Below are 21,561 nucleotides of genomic sequence, written 5' to 3' on the forward strand. Positions count from 1 at the left end.
TTTCAAGGACTACTATAGTGAACATGTGTACATACTATATAGGAGTAATATAAAGTGTTGCAGAGGTTGCTGTAATATAGTAGTATCTTTATGAAAGTCACTCTCATACTCATCTTTTCGATCTCCCAACTTTCAAGTATGTCTTCACTCAAGTATAAAAAAAAAATAAGTATTCCCTCGTACATTCATGAAATTATAAGCTTATGAGAAAACTTTTACATATAGTGAAATATGATTGGTCAAGAGTGTGCTTTAAATAGTAGAAACATTAGTAGAATATATAAGAGACGTTTAATATGTTTACATTTAAACTTGTTTGGATTTCTCCTTTCTTTGTTGTGGACTTGGATTCGATAAAGTCTATAAAAGTTTGATACGGTTTAATAATCTATTTTTATTTGACTCACATCAATTATCAGTTTCAAGTTAGCATTAGATTAGACATAAGTAAATTAGATTGGTCGTTTTTGTCGATTAAAAGAAATATGATTCCAAGTGCTTAGAATATTGGTTCTAAATGTTTAGAAATTAGAATATTAAAAGTAATATAGGAAAACTAGTGTACTACTACAAAGTCTAGTTCACTTGTGTGAAAACTAAAGCATGACCCATCATAGTGTTTTGCCAAAAGAGGAGAATTATCTGTTGCAAAAAGAAAGAAGAGAATTATTGTCACAAATATGATATATCCACTAAAATCGAACCCGTCTGCCGTAAATGGATACTTGTTAGGGCCCACAATCTGCATAGTCAGTAAGTCGCAAATCGCAGTCACTCTAATTGACTACTTACGTGTCATTAAAGTGGACTGTATGCTACGTGTCTTTTAAAGATGAAGAAAACTAGAAGTACTTCGTATTATGCCATGATAACTTGATAAGATGAATTTTTTATGGGCTGTACTCTCATAGGGCATCTCACCTACATGCTCAACAAATCCTAATCTCTTCCCCCCCCCCCTACAACAATATTCAAATTTATGCTTCCTTCATTATTTGAACCTCGATCTTTTATGTGGGAGATATAAAGATTAGGGGTGTTCATAAATGACCGAAACTGAAAAACCGTACCGAGATACCGAAAAATCGGTTTATATAGGTGGTTATCGTAACGATAAAAAAGTTTTAACGGTACGGTTACCTAGCTGATAAAATTAACGGTTAAACGGTACTCCCTCTGTATTTTTTTATCTTTCTCACTTAGAATCTTGACACTATTCACAATTAGAGAGAACCTTTTAGATTTTTTTCAATATATAAGAAAAATATAGTCATGTGGAGTCTTGTTTGATTCGTCTCACTGGGTACTTTATTATATTCAATTATTATAATTTTTACTGATATGTAATGAAATATATTTAATGAAGAATAAATGTATTGACAAACGTACAAAGTCAAAGTAGGAAAGATAAAAAAATACAGAGGGAGTACGTTGCAATTATGATTTTTGAGTGGACGGTTAACCGAAATACAGAAATATATTGTTTCTCTATTTAATTGTTGTGAAACATTTTCCAAGTACATTAATTCTAATATTTATTGTTAAGTAACAACAATTAGAGGAAGTAGTAATTACTTGAAAACTCTAGTACTAATATAAACACTATAATTAGGAAATGAAGTGAATTATTAGTGTTCGTTATATTTTTCAATGAATTTATTATCCACTTTATAATACATTTTATATTAGAGTATATATAATATTAAAATATACGCAGAATAAAATTGAAAATATATAGTGCATTAAGTAAAACATAATAGTATAATTAAATAAATGTTAATGGCTAACCGAAAAACCGTACTGAAAAAATGATTAACCGCTTAAGCGGTAACCGGTCTATACAATTACAGTTTGCAAAATGTGCAACCGAAACTTCTAGTTATCGAACAGAAATGTTGTTTAAGGACATAACCACCCATGAACACCCCTAATAAAGACATATCATTAGACCCAAGGATCCTTGGTCCATTACTAGTATTTGGGATCGGGTAAATGTCGTTCTTTTTGCGTAAAAGACGTAGATTTGAAATTTCACATACCTTGTATTTTATATTAAAAAAACGTATTTTTGTCCAACATACAATAACAAAAGTTATAATGCAAAGAATAGGTTTTATTAAAAAAAAGTCCTAATTTGCAGTTTGTTACTTTAATACGTTAGTATAGTTAATATTTCCTTTTATACATTACTTTAATATAAATTTTAAATATAATATACATGAATCTTATTTTAAAGTAGTTTTACACTTTTCGATGATACAAAAATATAATTTTTCAAACTACTCCCCTTGTTCCTAAACTCCAATGCATGTTTACCAATTGCGTTATGTATCGTTAAAAGTGTAAAAGTTTGATTTTCCTTATGTAAATTGTGCATACATCAAAGTGTTGCAATTATTAAAAAAAACAAAGAATTGTAATCTGACATGCAGTACTCTCTTCTTCTCCAATAGTGTTTAATGTCACAAAATTCACCATTATACAATTCAAATAATGTGAACATTATCAAACATAGTTTTAAACCCACACCCTCGAGTATCGAAGACAAAAAACTTATCTTATCAAATTAAGTTGTTTCCTATACATGTATAATACTACCTCCATTTTGAAATAAGTGAAATATTTCTCTTAAAAATTTCTCAAATAAAAGATAAAAGTGTTTCACTTATTTCATAACACATAAAATGTGAATAACATGATTTATTCTATTATTGCTAACACATTAGTAAACTGACTCAAGGTATCACTCGAGTTCAAAACTAGTTTTCTTTTTTATGGTTACTAAACACTTCCCGTATTTTGTATTTTTTAGAACCTTTTTAACTAAAAATATTTAAATTCCAGAATTTTTTAGTATGACCAAGCCAGTTTTTTGTTTCCACCACGGTGGAAACGACCATTTTTCCCGATTGTCAAATCGAAAAATAATTTCAATTCCTCCATGGTGGAACTAGAAATGGCAGTTGGGCTGAACAAGTAGAAGATCCGCCCCATCCCGCCCCAGCAGGGCGGGGATGGGTCTAGATTTCGCGGGATGGGGATTGAAATCGTACCCGCAATGGGTGGTGGAGCGGGTGTGTTTTTCATGCTATACCCGCCCAAATCTGATTGACTTCTTTGAAAATCAGCTCCTACCCCCGCCCGCCCCGAATATTTATTATTAAAATTCTATTTATGTACTTATATTATCAATAATTTTATCTCACAAAATATAAATTTGTGGGAATGACGCAGGTACGAAGCAGATACGAGTACCCATGCGGGTAGTAGAGCGGTGATGAAGCGGGTGGTAGGGCCGGGATGGGTTTTAATACGTACCTGGTGGGGGCGAGGATGTGTCTTGAATTTTCCACTGCAATGGGTAGTTGTGCGGGGATGAGAATTTTATGTTGGTGTGGGTGTGGAGGTATCATACTCCGCACTACCTCGCGCAACCCAATTGTCATCCTTAGGTGGAACCCAAAATTCAATTTCGTTTCAATTCAGTGAAAAAAAAATCAAAATAGGGGAGGAAGGGAGAGAGAGGAAGAATAATGGGGTGGGGGGCTTGTGTGTGGGGGGGGTGTGGAGTTGGGAGAGGTATTAGAGGAGCGGACTGAGCGACGCGTTGTGGGGGACTGCGAGGGGGGCTTGGTGGGAGGGTGGGCGACAACGTGGCGGTAGGGAGGGAATGGGGTGGAGGGTAGGCTGTGGCGGCCTGCGGTGGTCAAGGGCTACGCCCTGTGGGGGTAGATGGCGGGTGGGGTTGCTAGTGACGAGGGTGGGATGGGGGTAGGGATGGAAATGGATCTGATTCGGGGTGGGTGGAACATCACCCGCATCCACCACACGCAATTGTTTACTCCACCCGCATCCATCCATCCGTCATCCATCGGGTGAAACGGGTGGGTCGGGTGCTAAATGGGTGATGATATTTAGTATATTTTTAAAAAATTAATGACATAATATAAAATAATATATCAAAAACATAAAATATAAGTAATTTACATGTAAAATTTAATAATTGGGTAATGAGTTGGATGTTAAACGGGTGATGGATCGGGTGACGGATGAAAAAATTCTCACCCACCACCCACTTTTCATCCATTTAAATTCGGGTTTTCATCCATTTAAAATACCGGGTTAAGCGGGTAATGGATCATCCATCACCCATTTCCATCCTTAGATGGGGGCTGTTGTGGGGATAAGGTGGGGGTTGTAAGGGTGGGGTGACGGGCTGGTGAGAGGTGAGGGCAGCGGTGGCTAGGTGGTGATTATGGTCGAAGAAGAAGTAGGAGGGAGAAAAAAGAAAAAAAGACCATATAAAAACGGACGATATACGATAAATAAAGACGATAACACATAATTATTTTTTGTCATAAACTATCTGTTCGAGATGATATAAACACCATATGACATTTTTAGAATAATACGATAACTTGGGATTCTTCCCGTAAAACAATGATCCTCTTTATATATAACAAATATTGGTAATCGATCAATATCGAAAATATTTCTCTTTATATAATTGGTAAAAAAAAAACCATACGAAAAATAATGCAATTCAATTCAGTTGAACCCATATATTTCAAGAGCAGAAAATCCCGACTTAAAATATACCTAATAAACTTCGACACAAACTCTAACCACTAGACTAAGACACTAATTTTCATATAAATTTCAACAAAACAAACACGAAACTCAAAAACAGAAGAGAGAAAGAAAAGAAAGAGAACGGCCGGTACAACGGCCTCCACTAACAGAGCTGAACTCTCTTCATTCACACCTTTTAATTTTTCCCTTTCAATTCTTTTGACGACAAAATCCAACACCAAACACCCACCTAAAAGGAAAAATATCACCTTCGCCATTACTCCCAATTTTACTTCCTTTTCACTTCTTTCTCTTATCACTCCTCTTTCTCTCTCATCCCATCCTCAGAATTTTCCACCATTTTTGAAACTCATTCTACAATTTTATCACCAACTGCATTAAATAATTCGACTGAATTCTCCATTTTTGAATATAGTATTACGTAAGAGTAATCTTAACGCCATTATCACGCATTTCAATTTTTGGTCATCTCTCCCAATTATTATCCTCCATTTTTCCGCATCATTCGTTTCGAAATTCCGCTTCAAACAGTACGATCTCTCTCTCTTTCTCTCTCTGAAATTTAATTATTGTCAATTCTTTCGTACATTTTGATTTGACCGCTTGAAATTTGATCATTTGTACTAATTCTGATTTTTGTACTTGAGTCGCAATTTCGAGTTTTCGATCTGTATTCTCTTTTTTTTTTTCCTGAATTTTGTATAAAGAAAATTAATTAAATTAGGAATTTTAATCTTCGCTTTTAGAATATTCTGGTAATGCTTTTTGCGCGCTTTCTCTCATTGATCGTGCTTTCTGATCTGGTTGATGCTACTTTTTATATAGATGTATATATATGATCAATGCAATCATTTTTTAATTTTGAGCTTTATAACATCTTTTTAGGGTTTAATTGAACTGTTTTGTGATTTTCTTTTTTCTTCAATGATTCCATGCTTTTTCACATTGTCATTAAAAAATAAAGTTGAATTATAATTTGATTTATGGAATTTACGTTGAAATTTCAGGAAGTTGAGCTGTATATGCTGAGAAAGCAATTATCATTCATCATAAGAAGAAATCATGAGTTCGCAGTTGGAGATTCAACCTCGTGAGCTCAAATTCGCTGGTTAGTCACTTTTCCTTTTTATTGTAATCAATTACCAAAAAAATTACAATTATTACCTGTAATTTTTGTGGCTGATTTTTTGCACTTAGTTTCTTTTGAGATATCAGCGAATTATTGAATTTCATTATATATGTTTGATTTACATTATTTTGTCCCACTTTTTCATGGAGTGAACTAATTTGCTTGCTATAATTCACGTTTTACATTTTCTTTTACCGAAATTGTAGTTGAATTGGATAAACAGAGCAAGTGTACAGTTCGCCTCGTCAACAGAACTGACCAGTATCTTGCCTTCAAGGTACAATTTGACTGGACTGTGTTTTGGTTTGGATTTGATGCTATATATGATTATACCATTGTCTGGTTGCCATTTTGAGGCTTGAATGTATCTACCGTATAATTTCGATCTTATGATGAGTTGAAGTTAAAAAGGTTTTGTGACTCAACCATGATTATCGCAGGTTAAGACTACATCACCTAAGAAATACTGTGTGCGGCCTAATGTTGGTGTTATTCAGCCAAAATCAGTTCATGAATTCATTGGTATGCCATTATGTAACTCTTTCAGTATAACCTCCATCTCGAAGTATTAGGTTGCATTTGACCTCTGTGATCATAGTTTGTTACCTTTAATTATTGAATTATTAAAATTTGTATGGAGTTGTGATGTTAAAATATTTCGTTTATAAGATTATTAGTTTATTAATTTATTGATGATATACTGATAGCATTAGTTGTTAAGTTAATAAAATTTTGCGTGGGGAGTTAAAAGTGACTTTAATTTAGAGTTCGAGTATGGTGCACTTGCCCACTAGAGAAGCATTTTTTAAGTTACCCGAATTATTAAGGTATAGGAGTTGGAGGAAGGACGTGGACTTATCAAGAGCTAATTTTGCAGGAGCGACCCTTAGAGATGACTTTTTGTGGGGTGCATGAATATGCTAGTATTATGTAATTATATAAAATTGATGCTTATTTTTTCGATGCAAATTATATGTGCTAATGCTGGATCGATTAACACACTAGATAGAGTACATTAGAACTTTTATAAAGCAACAGAAGTCCTTTAAAATTGATGAGTCTGGTCAGGGTACTTTGGTGACGGTGTTGTATGATAATATCTGTACTGTTCAACTAATGTTGGCTATTTAACTAAATTATTAAAGAGGTTCGTTTTGTGATTTTGAAGTTTCGAGCAACATTAGGAATACTCTAGTATCATGAAGCACCCGCTGGACTAGTATACTTAAGCCTTGTTATAGCTTTATGAGGATGATCATATGTGAATGTTGGGCACTTTATATGGTTTTCTTCCTTCTGCTAGTTGGTGTAGAAACTGTAGATGCTTAATATCCTAGCTTACTGTTAGGTCCCCGTTTACCTTGTCATGGTGCAGTTCCATCACCTATTCCTGTTACTTGTTATTAGATTGCACTAATTTCTTAATTTTTCACTTCCGGAATTGAGGGTTGTATGTACACAGTGTTTCCTGCATTCAAATTAGAGTTGGAGAGTTGGGACGTGTAGTGACTGTAGTTTAGAAAAGCTTGTCATTAGTTTTAAATCCCTGAGGCCTGACATTTTGTGTCAAGGATCAAATGTAGCTTTTTTGTATTAAGATTTAGGACAGTTGGGTGAGAGTTAATTTTTGGCAATATCTTGATGCTCCAAAAACATAGTGTTTCTTTCTGATCTTAGTCAACATTTAAGTAAATTACATGCTTTTTCACTGAATTAAGAAGTTAGTCCCTTATATATGGTGGCTGAAGAGGGCTCTTTTCTCATTTTGAGACGTGAAGTATGTTAAAGATCTGCAACTTTGCAGTTGATAGCTAAAGACTGATAATTTAGCCTCTTGCTTTCCAAAGAGTATTCACTTGAAAATAGCTATTGAATAGATAATGAATAAGTTTAGCCTCTTGCAACACTCTGCCTAATCCAGTAGGATACTAGGATTCCTGGCCTTTTCTTTCCCACTTCTCTGTTTGCTCCAATTCTCTGCTGTTTAGATCTTATGTCTTAGTTGCTGAAGTCAGAACTCACTATTGCTCTTCAATCTTTTGTTGATGCAGTCATTATGCAAGCTCTGAGAACAGCTCCAGCCGATACAACATGCAAGGACAAGTTCTTGGTTCAAAGCACAATTGTCCAGGAAGGAACAGTGGAGGAGGACATTACATCTGATATGGTATGAGACAGTTGTTGATACTAAACTTTTTAGTTTGTCGCTTTTGCTTATTGTTGTGGTTATTGTCTCCTTTGCAGTTCGTGAAGGATGGTGTGAGATATGTTGAAGAGATTAAAATGAGAGTGAATCTTGTTTTACCACCACCACAATCTCCGGAGCTGTTACCTATTGATGGAATGCTGAAGCAGGTAATAGTTTGTGACCTTTGAGTTGCCAGATATCTTAGTCTTGTGTCCTCTTTTGCTCCCTGCTTGTGCTTTAATACTGAGCCCTTCCGATTTAGTGTTAGATTTATTAATTTAATCTTTACTTGCTTCATGCATGATTTTTCTGCTTAGATGATGGACTTATTGTTGATATATTATTTCTCCCTGATTACAGGTTAAAAAATTACTTTTTTATTGATTTTCACATTTTCAAGATGTTTGTCGTTTCATTGTTGTTTTTGTTTTTTTATTTTTCTTTAAATGCAACAGGCTGATGAGAATGGCGTGTCAAAAGCCGTAAACAATGAGGATTTGAAGCCAGTGAAGGATGTCGACATCGCTCAGCTTCAGGATAATGTAGAACCAATAAAGAAGATGAAATTTGGATCAAGCAAGGTTGTTGACTCAATTATTCCGAAAGATGTGGAGTCACAACTCACGAAGGAAATAGAACCAGTAATTAGAAACGATGTAGAATCTAAAGTAATTGAGTCAAGAATTCCAGTGAGGGCGGAGGATCAAAGACTGTTCAAGGATGTTGAAGAAATGAAATCAAAACTACATGAACTTGAGTTGAAGCTAAGCAAGGTCGGTTACTTTACAAGATTTTGTATCAGTAGCTGTGACATAATGGTTTCTCCTTCTTTGCTTCCTTTTTGTTTCTCTCTTACCCCCCCCCCCCCCTTGTCCTCTCCTGAGTTGTTCTCCTTTTGTTATTACGCTCAGTGTGTTTTTGTACTTGACCTTCCTGCCTTCCTCCCAGGGAGATGACTACTTGAGCACTAAGAAGAATTCCCAGTATATTTCTAGCTAAAAAAATCAGTTTGGAAATTTGTGACACTTGTGGCTTGAGCACTAAGAAGAATTCCAAGTGTAGTTCTTGCCAAAAAAAAACTCAGGTTGGAAATTTGTGACGCTTGTGGCTAGTTGATGGCCTACTGGAGTTCTGCTCTATGGGTTTTGTTTCCTCAGCCTGTTCACTAGGAAGAAAATGGTTGGGATGTCCTTGAGATTTTAGCATCTATCTTCCTTTTGAAGTGCTTGATTTTTAAGTCAAGCTTATGGAGAGCGTATAAGTGAAATAATGGGCAAAATATCATATTGTGATCAGATCTTGGGACAATTGCACAGTAGAATATGAGAAATACATTTGGAACTTCGGATGGATCGCATGCTTGGTGAAATTCCCTAATAATTTTCTTAGTGTCTCGAAATTTTACCATTGACTATTTGGAAGTCAAATTTCCATGCATATTCTGGCAGATAAATTATCATGTATATATCCCTCTCCATATATTTTTGGCCTTCTTGGATCCATTACTCCAAACTACAATGGGTTCTACATTCTTTGTTCTGTTCAGGACAGAATGCATGACAAATATTATCTGATATGACCACGTTAACCCTGATTGTTATTCATTTGTTGTCATCTTCTCTATGTCCGCATCGCAGTAACCAAAACATGTCCTCTGATTTTGCAGGCAGAAGTGACCATCTCGAATCTGACTGAAGAGAGGAGAGTTGTCATTCAAGAGAGGGAGTCACTGAAACAGGAAATGGTAGTTTCAATACCCATTTTTAGTATCTTTTCCCTGTATTCAGAACTGATGATGAGAACTTTCATTCTGCATATTTCTGTAAAAAAAGAATTGCAGACATCAAAGATCAAGATGTTAATAGGGGGGGGGGGGGAGGTGAGGAAGACCAGCATATATAAAGGATAATTCTTTCTTCTGTATTCAAATAAAACAGAGTTAGTGATTTCAAAGTTTTTTGGGAACAAGTTTAAGCCAGTTTTTTGCAATTTCAAGGTCAGACTGCATATAATTCACTCCACTTTACCCAGCGTAAGGCAAATGTGAGTTTAGTTCGGGGTGTACTGATTGTGGTGATGGCCAATGGAAGCTCTTTTCTTTTTGTAGGACAGGGAAGCTTATTGTTGACATGTCATATTTTTTGTAACGTTGGAATCTTTTCTGTTCGATCTTCTGGTTAAGATAGACCATGTATGTTGATTTCATTCATTGCTCGTTTATGCCTGATGTATGTTCTTCTGTTTGTTAAATTGTGTGCAGGGTTTTCTAAGAACGAGAAAAGTAGAAAGAAGAGTACAGGATGGATTTCCACTTCTGTTTGTCTGCATGGTAGCACTCATCAGTCTTATAGCCGGGTATGGCTTTCATCCCTGAGAAACCAATATCTGAGCATGATCGACACTCTTATCCTCTTCTGCCCTTAAATACTTACAATAGACGAGGCTTGACCTGAGATTGTAGCTTTGGTAACCAAGAGATATTGTGTATATGTTAGATTTTCAAGGTCATATTATTTGTACATGAGTGACATACATCCCCCCACCCCCCACCCCCCACCCCCAAATAGTACTCGTGAGATGATGCGAACATTCATATAGTATATGGACAGATGATGGTTGTGTGTGTGGATACTTTAAATAGATGCATGTTTTGGCCTCTTTTCGCAAATGTTAAGTGTAACAAGTACATTGTTAGGATCCAATCTCCTGGTCCTTGGGATCGAATTGAATGTCGAGAACTTATAATTGGTATCCATTGTTTCTTTTCAGTCTGCAGATATCTTATGTGACAATCTGACTATCTCAACTCGAAGTGTAAAGATAATGTTAAACTGTTCTTTCTCTGAGTGTGAGCCCTTTTAACGTGAATTTATTTGTATGGTTTCTTATGACATGCATGTACAATTTTTTTATCAGCGTGCACCACGCTGCTCAAATAACTGTTGCACAAAAAGAAAACATGATGAAACAAATTAATTTTTATTTATAAAGATAATAAAAAAAGAGGACTAGGAGGCCTTCAACACGAAGGAAAATCCTAAATCTTAATACATCGTTTACAAGTATAGAAATTAAAACATGACGATGAAACAAATTGGTATAATAAGTATCACTAGTCGTTAGCAAATAGAAAAAAAGTTGTACTTTATAATTGTTGCCAATAGTAACATATTATTTTGACAATTTTTATACCGATCAAATAAAAGATTTTTATTCTGTACTAAGTAAAGAAACTAGTTGAACGGCACCAAGTTCTTCGCAAAAATTGCGAAGAATACTTACTACCTCTATTCCATATTCTTATCCGTACAATCAATGTTTAGGTGAACTCACATTGCTAAAGTTTTGACCAAAAATTCTTTCCATTATAAAAAAAAATATTAACTTGTGAGATATTGTTAGATTAATTCTTTGATTATTTTCAAAATATCAACTTTTCTAATTTGTATCGAATCGTAATTAAAATAAATAGCATGTGCGTTAACTAGAAAAAAGAAAAATGGAAGGATGAGGAGCTAGCTCATGTGGTAGAACACTCCCCTCTGATCTCTGAGGTCAGGGGTTCGATCCTTACCCCCAACATGCTGGGGTATTTCCTTAGCATGCTTTGCATGCTTTACCAGCCAATGTGCTGGTAGTTCCTACAAGGCTAATAGCCTTGGTAGGGGTTAGTCCTTGGGCTGACTTAATTTCCCAATCAAAAAAGAAAAAAGAAAAAAGAAAAATGGGAGGGGACAATGTAGATGTAATTAGCCACCATGTGTTGACACAATTGGTAAATTTGTAATGAACCATTCAGTAACAAATATCACTAACTGTCGTCTCGTCGTGTTTATCCATTCCTAACGAGCTTATCGTAAAGAACTGCTAAACTTACAAGAACAAGGCCTTGGACTTCTAACTGCTCATATGAAACAAGCAGTAAACCTGATATCGGGATGCAAGATGCTCATTGCGACATTGCGAAAGCTTGATAAGTAATGCCGTGCCGAGCCGAGCTCGAATTTGAGATTGCTCAACCTGACTCATTTCACTTATATTTGAGCTCAAGCTGAATCTTAAACACAGATTTCTGCGTTCAACTCAGTTCAAAACTCAAGTTTACAAACTTCAACCAAAATATAATTATGCTTTAGCTGATAATTAAATATTTTCTCTGAATATTGTACAACTTTATACTACTAATAACGTCTAAATTTGAAATATGTAGAAACATGATAATTTATGATAGATATGTAACAACATAATAGTTAGAAATATTTTTGCCCATTCACAAACATCTCATACTGAGCTTTATGATGTTTAGCTCTTACAATTTCGAGTCAAGCTCAAATAATTGCTAGCTGATTAGACTCATCATCATCCCCTAAATACACAAATGTGTTCACAATTCACAAACATACACTATAGATATGTTTACAGTACGCACACTCCAACGACCAAACTTTGGTTCAGAAGAGAAAAAAGTACACTAGAAATAAAAGAAGAAAAGAAAACCCGGATTATAATTATATAGGACTACAAAAAGATGCTAGAGGATTCTAGCTCAAGCCAAATTAAAGAATACATAGAATTACCATAGTATTCGGAGTGCCTTGATAATTCAATCTGCAGTGTTACTGTAAACTGGTAGGAGTATCTATCAACAGAAGTATACTACAACTCTCTTAGCAGGAAAGCCCATGAGACCAATCGCCAGATCGTTCTTTGGTAAGGGCATTCTTGACCATGCAGACGTTTATAGACTCGGTTCACGCCAACTGCCTCATACTCTGTCCTAGTCCTATATTCTGTCTATCAAATTTTCGGTGCTCTGTTCAATAGGTGAGCCTGGGACGTAAGGTACAAAACCTCGACCGCCAAATACAGGCCTCATGAAAGAATCATCGAATTTGCGCCAGTAAAAGTGGACAGTGTGAGTAGGTGCATTTAGAAGCATGCGGAGGCTACCAGGTCGGGGAATACTCCGGTTAGTGCTCTCCTCGTAGTTTCCCATATCAGCTTCAGAATCTTGTCGGTCCTCAAGCAGTGGCAAGGAGAATGATTTTGGACTCCCCATATCTGACACAGTGCTCGCACTAGTAAAGTGTTTTGGGTGAGGCAGCAAGAATGATATTAGAGGCTTTGTCAGCAACCCAAACACCTGCAGGAAAGACATTGATCAAGATCCAAATTCAAGAAGCTCTCATACATGGATATCAGACCAAAGATTCTCTCCTACACGTTCAAACTTTGGCTTTTCCAGCCTATGGATTACAAAGACCATATCTGATTCACCGGTCTGGTTCGGTCCAATTCGTTTCAGTCCAGTACTATACACCAGAACATGCACTCCCCTAATTATATGAATTTCTAATAGTTTGTTGGGTGTTTAATTAGCATATCATAGTTAGTTATACTCCTTGGACTTGCATTTCTGGAAACTAGCAGATCTTATGTCTCTGAGTTCAGGGATAGTCCAATTAGCATAGGATGAATAAAGCCAGTATAATGCTCAACTACAAGTCTACAACTACCAAAAGCCTCAGGTGTCAAGTGGTTGGAATAGAAGCATGTGGAGCTCGCTCACTAATATATCTTAAGCCTGAAGATATTGAGCAATGGAAGTGAACAGAAATTAAGGTGCAGATGGTTTTACTTTTTAAAAGGCAGTCAGAATGTTGGCATTGTAACTACCTACCATTGTACTGAAAAGGACGACAGATATAGTGCTCGTGATCATTATTGCATTTCCCCTTAGCTGTGTATGCCCTGACCTTGTAAACTGCAAAAGCCAGCCAATAACCAAGGATAACATGAAATTAACTGATTATGAGACGGCCTAAGCCTATAGATACATGAAATTAACTGATTAAATGAACATGAATCACTGATATACCTGATTATAAGCAAGTGCCATAGAGACAGCACCTCTCATGAGACCGGCCCACCAAATGACCACCTAATATTTAGAAAACATATTAAATCTATATGAAGTTGTGAACTGAAAACATATTAAATCTATGAAGTTATGAACTGATCAACAATAATATATCTGAACGACCGGGAACAAGACTTACCTGCTGATTGAAGGTGACCTTTTCACTGTGCGATTTCTTGGATAAGTTCATTAACAAAGATAAGGGGAAAACAAAAGCTGCTCTTCCAACCATGACCAGACCTATCAATATAGAACTCACAGCAATAGATGTTCCAGGACTGCAGAGCATTTAAAAGTTCATCACCACAACAGACCCAGAAAATGGGACTTGAATCTTGATATATCCAAAAAAAATCTTAAAGGTTTTATAGTTACCTATCACTCACAAATCTCCACTTCTCAATGTCCAATGCATCCATACCGACATACAGAAAGAGGAAAATCTCAGCAACAAAAGACAGTGTTGCAAAAGCATGCCTGTGATTCACCAGAGAGGAGATCAAGGGTCAGGACAACCATAAAATTTATACAAGATTTTGGGTGATCTAAAAAGACAAGCCACAGTACTTGGTGGTTACTCTTGAGCTCTCAGTCACATTGTGCCATGTATAATGAGACATGACAATCCCACAGAAGAATACCGTAAGGATTCCACTCAGGTAGAAGAGCTGCAAAAAACAACAAAGTATTAGCCCTTGACAAAACTTAGAACTAGCTAACAAAATATACAGTACTGATCAACTCACGTGAAACAAGATAAGTAAAAAAGAAAAATGCTTTTCCATAAAAATAAAAGCTTCAGAAAAAAATGCTCTACAAGCTTACTTCAGCAAGCATGTAAGATAGATAAGCCATAAGCATCATTAAAGCAACCTCTCGATCAGTGGAATGCCTGCAATATTGCAACAAAATTCAGTCACAGGTCATCTTCAAAAATTGGCATTTTATATCCCTCGCCATCCTATATAGTATATTGAAGAGGAGAATTGAAAGTTCAGAGAATAATACAGATGAATGTTCACTAAGATAATGCATTTGCAGTAACAGGGAACGCAGAGCGATACATAACAGAACCATCTTATTATTGACTAGTGAAAAGACTAAACAAGAAGGCTTTTCATTTTCCTCTTCTAGATCATCTTCCCATCCCAGAAACACCCAAGGAGATAGCATCTGATCCCAAACAGCAACATAAAAAGTAAACTGTTGAGAAAAGGCCGTACATTTGTTTACAGGAAGCAATATAAGGTTCAAAAGAACAAGTCCACGCCAGTTCAGGATCAGACATTGGCCAAATGATCCCCCCAAATATTGTGAACCATACAAACTGTGCATGGGAAGTAAGGGTTGGATTGGTAAGAATTCGTTCTAAGTTGATTTAAGAAATACAATTAATGTAATGGTATAACTGAAATTTGAGCTTCTGCATCTTATTACTGAATTGGATTATATTTAGTCACTACAAGTAATTTGAGTAGATTTTGAACATCCACATGAAACCACCTGATTATTCATCGCATATTGTTACAACTAACAAATATTTTCTAGCCAACCCTGCCTAATTTGCCGATGCCATCCGGATCAGATTCAGCCATTTAAACTAAAAGTGCATGCTGACATCCACATTTATACAGTTGTGACACTACAGATCAACGATCTCTCTATCACCCTCTGTTGACAGTCCAAAATTTACAACTTTACACTTGATTTTCTGACAATGAGAGACACGCACATGTGCAGTGCAAATTTAAACAATTCCAATAACGATACTCCTATATCCATATGGTCTGGCAGACAGTGATAGTTTGTCAGAAATGGGATCCATCATTCATTTAACTTAGCACATGTAAGGAAATAATTAGTCATTGTAATAGACTTCTGTATACTGGATAAAAGTGAAGTTATCCTTAGACATCCTTCAGACAGGTCGGAGAAAGTTGTTGATAGCATAAGTGAACCAGTGGAGTTTACGACGATGACCAATTAATTTTTCCTTGTAACTCTGTATGACCATTATGAGTATTGACATTGACTAAAAGCTGGTACATGTTTATAAATATTCCACTACATAAGAACACATGTCGATGTAATTTTACAGAACTTGAAAAGTTGCAGATATCGAAGTTCAAATAAGACATACCTTCCAAAGTACAACTTTTTGATAATGTACGCGCTGAGCAAGCCTGTCTGCAAAGAAAACACAAAATTGTAATTTCATAACAAATGACTCCACACATACAAAACTAAGCTAGAGTGCAACAGAATGAGACAAACAAAGGGAGATTGGCATAGCCTTACCATCGCTCCAAGCAAGGTGCTTGCGAAAAATAGATATAAGAAGTTGCCACTAAACTGTAAAGCAATTCTGTGATCGATATGCGTAAGGTCGAAGCTCTGGATTGCATTGAAAAGCACCACCGATGTGGCATCATTAACAACACCCTCACCAAACACGAGACTGTAGAGAAGGGGAGTTTCATCCTGGTTAAGCACCTGCTCCATGAAAGGCATCAATTAAGTCGTGTACTAATAGGGTCTTTCCTTTCAAGTTCTTCCATGGGTTTGAAAAGTGCTTACCTGCAATGTGCATACAGAATCTGTTGCAGCGAATATTGCACCAATTGCTGAAAAGTGATGGATGAAATCATTAAAACCCCAACAACAGATAATATCCAGTGTTTGTATGATGCAAGGAAAATAGTTACCAAGATAGTCTCCCAATTCCAGAGAGCCTATGTCCATCTCCTTAAAAATTGCCATGGCTCCTGCATCATGAATTATAAAATCAGAATGCAAAATCTAAAAGTATTAACACAATCAACTAAGTCAACCAATGAGGCAGAAAAGGCTTTTCTCAGTCCATTAAGTGAGTCCTACTTGTGGAATATAAGATATACAAGGCAGCAAAAATAGGCTCGAAAATTCCATTAAGAATCATGCAGGAATTTTTCTGTGCCTTTAGTATTACTCACTATTAGTACATCGGCCAGTTCACGAATTTCACTACCCAATTACACATCTGGTAATCCTCAAGTCAATAATTCTTTGAACTTGATAGAAGAAGTGTCAAACTAAATTCAAACCAATGTGTCATCAAGGCCTTGTCCTTTTGGGTGCAGTTTCAGTTCAGTTCAACTCAAAAGAAAGGGCCCAAGTCAATAGGTTTCTGAAGATGCAACAAGAATAATGAAAAAATAACAACTAGACGCATCAAATTAGTAATTCGCCAATGCTATTGCATCGATGTGGATACATATCGGACATTATCACAATTCACAAGCACAAAGGTCCCATATTCCAAGCAATTCTATCTTCTAGTTAGCTAGAATTACAGGTTGAAAGCATGATTTGAAACGAATGCAAGAAGGGTCAGGGGGTGACAGCAGCATGTGGTAAACAGCAGTTATACAAACTTTAACCACGAAAAGACAGAAAATACAAAAATATGTAAGCATCAGTGGTCCATATAACACCTTCTAGGAAGGATCCTTATGGATCCCTGGTCATGTGCTGATACTAGCTCACCAGCCTACAACAAAGATCAATTCCCACATGCACCAAAGTGACATAAGTTTGGTAAAAGAACAGTTCAACTTCAACAGCACAAGTACTAACTTATACCATGCCTTGTCACACACACACACAAAAAAAAAAAAAAAATATTACCAGCCACTGGTCCACCACTTTTTGTTGTATCCTCAGGTCCTTTCTCACTAAGTAACACTCTAAAGAAGTATCAACAATGACCGGTATCCTGTATAGATCTTGTTATGAGGTCCAAATTTACGTTGTCTCTCCCATAAAAGATCAAACACTAAGAGGATGTTTACAACATATCCAACCAAAAAAAAAAACAATAATACAGAGGGATAGTTAGCGAGAAACCAATAGGAACGTCATAAAAAGGTTAAACTTTGTTTGCCTTGCATAAATGTCGCGAATTTGTCTCTATTTTTGTTGTGGGGTTTGGGATAACAAAAGATTTGAAGCAATCTTCTCATGTAAAAACAACATCAGCAATTAAGAAACCAAAATACAATCAGAAAATTGAGCAAGTAATGAAGTCAGAATGCAACAAAAACTAAAAGCGGGAATATGGGGGTAGAGGAAAAGGGGGGAAAAGTAATGGACACCTCCTATATCCCTACTCAGTATTGACTCCGTGAAACTTATGTCAACTGATTTCAAAAGAACCATACAAGTGCTTAGATTAAGCAGAAGCATAGAGGTCCATATTACCTAAAGATATGATGGTGAACGATATCAATGTGCCAATGGCTCCAAACATTATGATAGTGATGAAGTTGCGAAAGAATTGCTTCTTTTTCACCTGAAATCTGGACAAGAACATGAAGCTAATCATATCAGTACCCCAAAATTAGAATCTAAATCTTCGTGAAGGAACAAAGGCTACAATTGAAAGCAAACAAGTTATCTAAAGGAATATTCGGAGATAAAAACAACCGACCCTGCATTAAAAATGATCGGTGGAAGAAGGTATATGAAGAAAAGGTCTTCACTGAAGACCAACAGATGTGAACTCTTTCCTCCACTAATTAGCAGAATCACAACCCCAGTAGACAAACCCTGCCAGAAACATAAGAAACACATTGTACAAATTGAGATCCGCTACCAAAATACCAACCTTGATGCTTACTTAAATCAAGCAAATAATATTCTTTCAAAAGACATACGATAAGTAAAGCGGTTATGGACTCATTCATCCAGCGATTTTCCTCAAGAAGATGACCAATTACAATACAACCACACAGCAGCGCCACGAACAGATTCATCGAGACTATAGAAGCATGATCAGAAGTCGAAAGCGAGTTCATCTTGCTGAAGAACACAGAGCTTAACTGCTCCATCATTGCTTCACTACTTTGTACTACCACACACCAAACAACCACAATAATATATATACAAAATATATATATGTATATGTGTTATATATGAAGAATCCTATGTAACTTTCCAAATTCAACTTTTTGATGTTTAATGATTCTTGCTAAGTTTATGTCTCCTCGCTGTCCATCTCCAGACCCTCAGAAACTCATACACCATACAAATTCTGCAAATTATACATACAAACAATAAAACATTAAACCAACTAAACCATGCAGTATTACAAAACAAATCATGCCGATTTTTACATGCTTAAATCTCAGAAAAGCATGTCCTAGAATTAGCAACATAAATTTACAGCTGCAGATATTAAACACAATTAACCTACTTTATAATTAATCAAGCACAAGGTTATACTCTATTATCTCTTTCAAATTCTTAAAATTAAAAGACCCAGAAACATGATTAAAAACACCATAATTTACCATTAGAAAAAGACAATAAACTCAATATGCTAATCAATTATCTTTTTCATATGCTTAAATCTCATAAACCCATAAGCTAAAATTAGCAACAATTATTCCAATCACAAATATGTAAGTATAAAAACACAAACCCAGCAATTTGATCAATCAGGAAACTTTAATTTGCACTGTGATTGCAAAATATCTTTTTATTTCATATAAAAAGTAAGAATAGTACGGTGATTGCCGGGAATATTTCCAATGTTGGTCCTTTTAAAAAATTAAATAAACAATTAATTATAGTGGGCATTAGAAAGCATTAAAAAGAAGGAAAATTTGTCGGCAATTTGAAGATTAACAGACATACCAATGCGTTTCTGAACAGAGGAGACATAGAAAGTTTGCTACTCAAACAATCAATCAATCAATTTTGCTCCTTTAAATTCCCTCCAAAACCCAGATAAAATATTCACAAAATTCGAGGAATTAATCAGCAAAATCGGCTCTTTTTTAATTAGTGATTAACAATTTATATACCCAGAAATCCCAAGTTACAGAAAAGGAATAAAAAAGATGAAATTTCTGGTGGTGGTAAGAGATAAAAAGGGAAGAACAAGATATGAGAAATCTCTAGAAAAAAATAAGAGAGAGAAAAAACAAAATTATGGCAGACGTAGTAGAAAAATCAGGAAATAGTAATAGCAGAAGGAATATAAAAGAAAAGTGTTTGTCTTATAAAAAATCGTTTATTTTTAAATTAAAACTAGACAATGATAACTTCGATATTAAGAAAGAGAATTAATCGAATAATGAATAGGATAATTTTTTAGTGATTTTTTTTTTTTTTGGTAAACAAGGCATTCATTTATTAGCTAATAATGTTAAACATATTACAATCCGAGAGAAGTTGCTCATTACAAAAATTTTTTAGTGATTAGTTTAATGCAATTGGTTATTAAGAAGAGAATTAATCCAATAATTTTTAAGAGTACTAAAATTAGACCGTCTCTTTTAATAATTTTTAAAAAAGAAAAAGAAAAAGGGAATATTGAAAAGAAAGTTTGTATCCACTTTTTAAGAGAGAACCAAACAAGGCCCAATGCAAGTGACAAATGGCGGTGTGTGGAGGAGAGAGAGTCGTGTTGCGCGGGGGGATCAGAGTATCAAATATAAAAAGGGGTGGAGTTAGTGGCATTACTCGTGATTCCCCTTCTTAATGATGGGAAATTCAGATGCATGTATGTCTGTATGATGTATGTCTGTATGATGTATGTCTTCGATCTGTTTAGTGCTTGACTGTATCTTTCAGTGATGGTGATTCATATTTAAATAATATTTGCCTATTTTTATTTTTAGGGCGCAATATATATTGAGGAGTGCTTGTGGTATTTGGAATTATACTAGGATTATATTTTGTATTTGGATATGATTTTAGAATATAAAACTTAATCTAATTAGAAATTCTATTTCACTCGTACTTCTTCATATATCATTCTATCTCATCATAAATATGCACAAGAAAAGTAGCGTGCAGGCATGAGTTAATATATGCCTGCAGCGACTCCCCTTGATACAAACTTGAAACTCAGTGCCGAGTCACGACCTCCTGTCTCTAGTCCTACTCATTATCGTAGTTTAGTTGGTGCTTTATAGTATTTTATATTCAATCGCCATATATTGCTTATGCAGTTTAGCAGATTTGCCTATTCATGCCTAATTCTCGGGAGTCACATTATAATGCTCTGAAACGCATCTTGCGCTACATACAGGGCACCATAGATCATGTATTACATTTATATCCTACTATTGATCACTTGCGCTTGATTATTTATATTGATGCAAATTGGGGTGCTTGTCTAGATACTCGTTGCTCTACTTTATGTTATTGTTATTTTCTTGGTGATAACTTTATTTCCTGACAGTCTAAGACACAACCCACCTTATCTAGATATAATGTCGAAGTTGAGTATTGAAGCGTCGCAAATGTTGTTGCACAAGCTTATAGGTTACATAATATCCTATTGGAGTTATATTGTCCTCTTCGACATGCAACCATTGTCTATTGTGATAATGTTAGTGTCATTTATCTTTCTCGCAATCCAATACAGGACCAACACACAAAGCATGTTGAGATGGACATCCACTATGTTCGGGAAAAGGTTGTTATTGGCCAAGTACGTGTTTACATGTTCCTACTAGGTATGACATATTAAAAAAAAGGATCTATGCGACATTTATTCTTGGAGTTTAAGTGCGGTCTTAGTTTTCGCCCTACACCCGCTATAACTGAGGAGGTGTGATAGAATATAAAAATATACTAGGATTATAGTTTGTATTTGGATATATTTTGTAGAATAACAATGATCTACTCTAGTTAGGTTTCCTATTATTGCAAGGATAACCTTTAAGTTGCAACCTATAT

The 21,561-nt window shown here is 35.5% G+C and overlaps 2 protein-coding genes across 2 annotated transcripts; one reads left to right on the plus strand and one right to left on the minus strand.

The window, feature by feature from the left end:
* The first annotated feature begins 4,677 nt into the window (after positions 1 to 4,677).
* Positions 4,678 to 10,681, plus strand: LOC104889040 (vesicle-associated protein 2-2). The gene is made up of 9 exons (XM_010674182.3): positions 4,678 to 5,123; positions 5,601 to 5,701; positions 5,929 to 5,999; positions 6,163 to 6,244; positions 7,774 to 7,889; positions 7,967 to 8,077; positions 8,366 to 8,683; positions 9,577 to 9,654; positions 10,171 to 10,681. The coding sequence occupies exons 2-9, from the start codon at positions 5,656 to 5,658 to the stop codon at positions 10,282 to 10,284; spliced, it is 936 nt and encodes a 311-aa protein (XP_010672484.2). The 5' UTR covers positions 4,678 to 5,123; positions 5,601 to 5,655; the 3' UTR covers positions 10,285 to 10,681.
* A 1,434-nt stretch (positions 10,682 to 12,115) lies between these two features.
* Positions 12,116 to 19,827, minus strand: LOC104889031 (sodium/hydrogen exchanger 2). Its single transcript, XM_010674170.4, has 15 exons — positions 19,507 to 19,827; positions 18,525 to 18,901; positions 18,299 to 18,417; positions 18,070 to 18,167; positions 16,536 to 16,595; positions 16,408 to 16,454; positions 16,129 to 16,323; positions 15,971 to 16,017; positions 14,656 to 14,722; positions 14,398 to 14,498; positions 14,206 to 14,307; positions 13,970 to 14,108; positions 13,789 to 13,851; positions 13,591 to 13,674; positions 12,116 to 13,053 (listed from the first exon to the last, which is right to left on the minus strand). Exons 2-15 carry the CDS (start codon positions 18,699 to 18,701, stop codon positions 12,694 to 12,696), a joined length of 1,659 nt encoding a protein of 552 aa, XP_010672472.2. The 5' UTR covers positions 18,702 to 18,901; positions 19,507 to 19,827; the 3' UTR covers positions 12,116 to 12,693.
* Positions 19,828 to 21,561: the final 1,734 nt, after the last annotated feature.

Source organism: Beta vulgaris, chromosome 1, assembly GCF_026745355.1.
Source record: "Beta vulgaris subsp. vulgaris cultivar EL10 chromosome 1, EL10.2, whole genome shotgun sequence".
NCBI classification, from domain to species: domain Eukaryota; kingdom Viridiplantae; phylum Streptophyta; class Magnoliopsida; order Caryophyllales; family Amaranthaceae; genus Beta; species Beta vulgaris.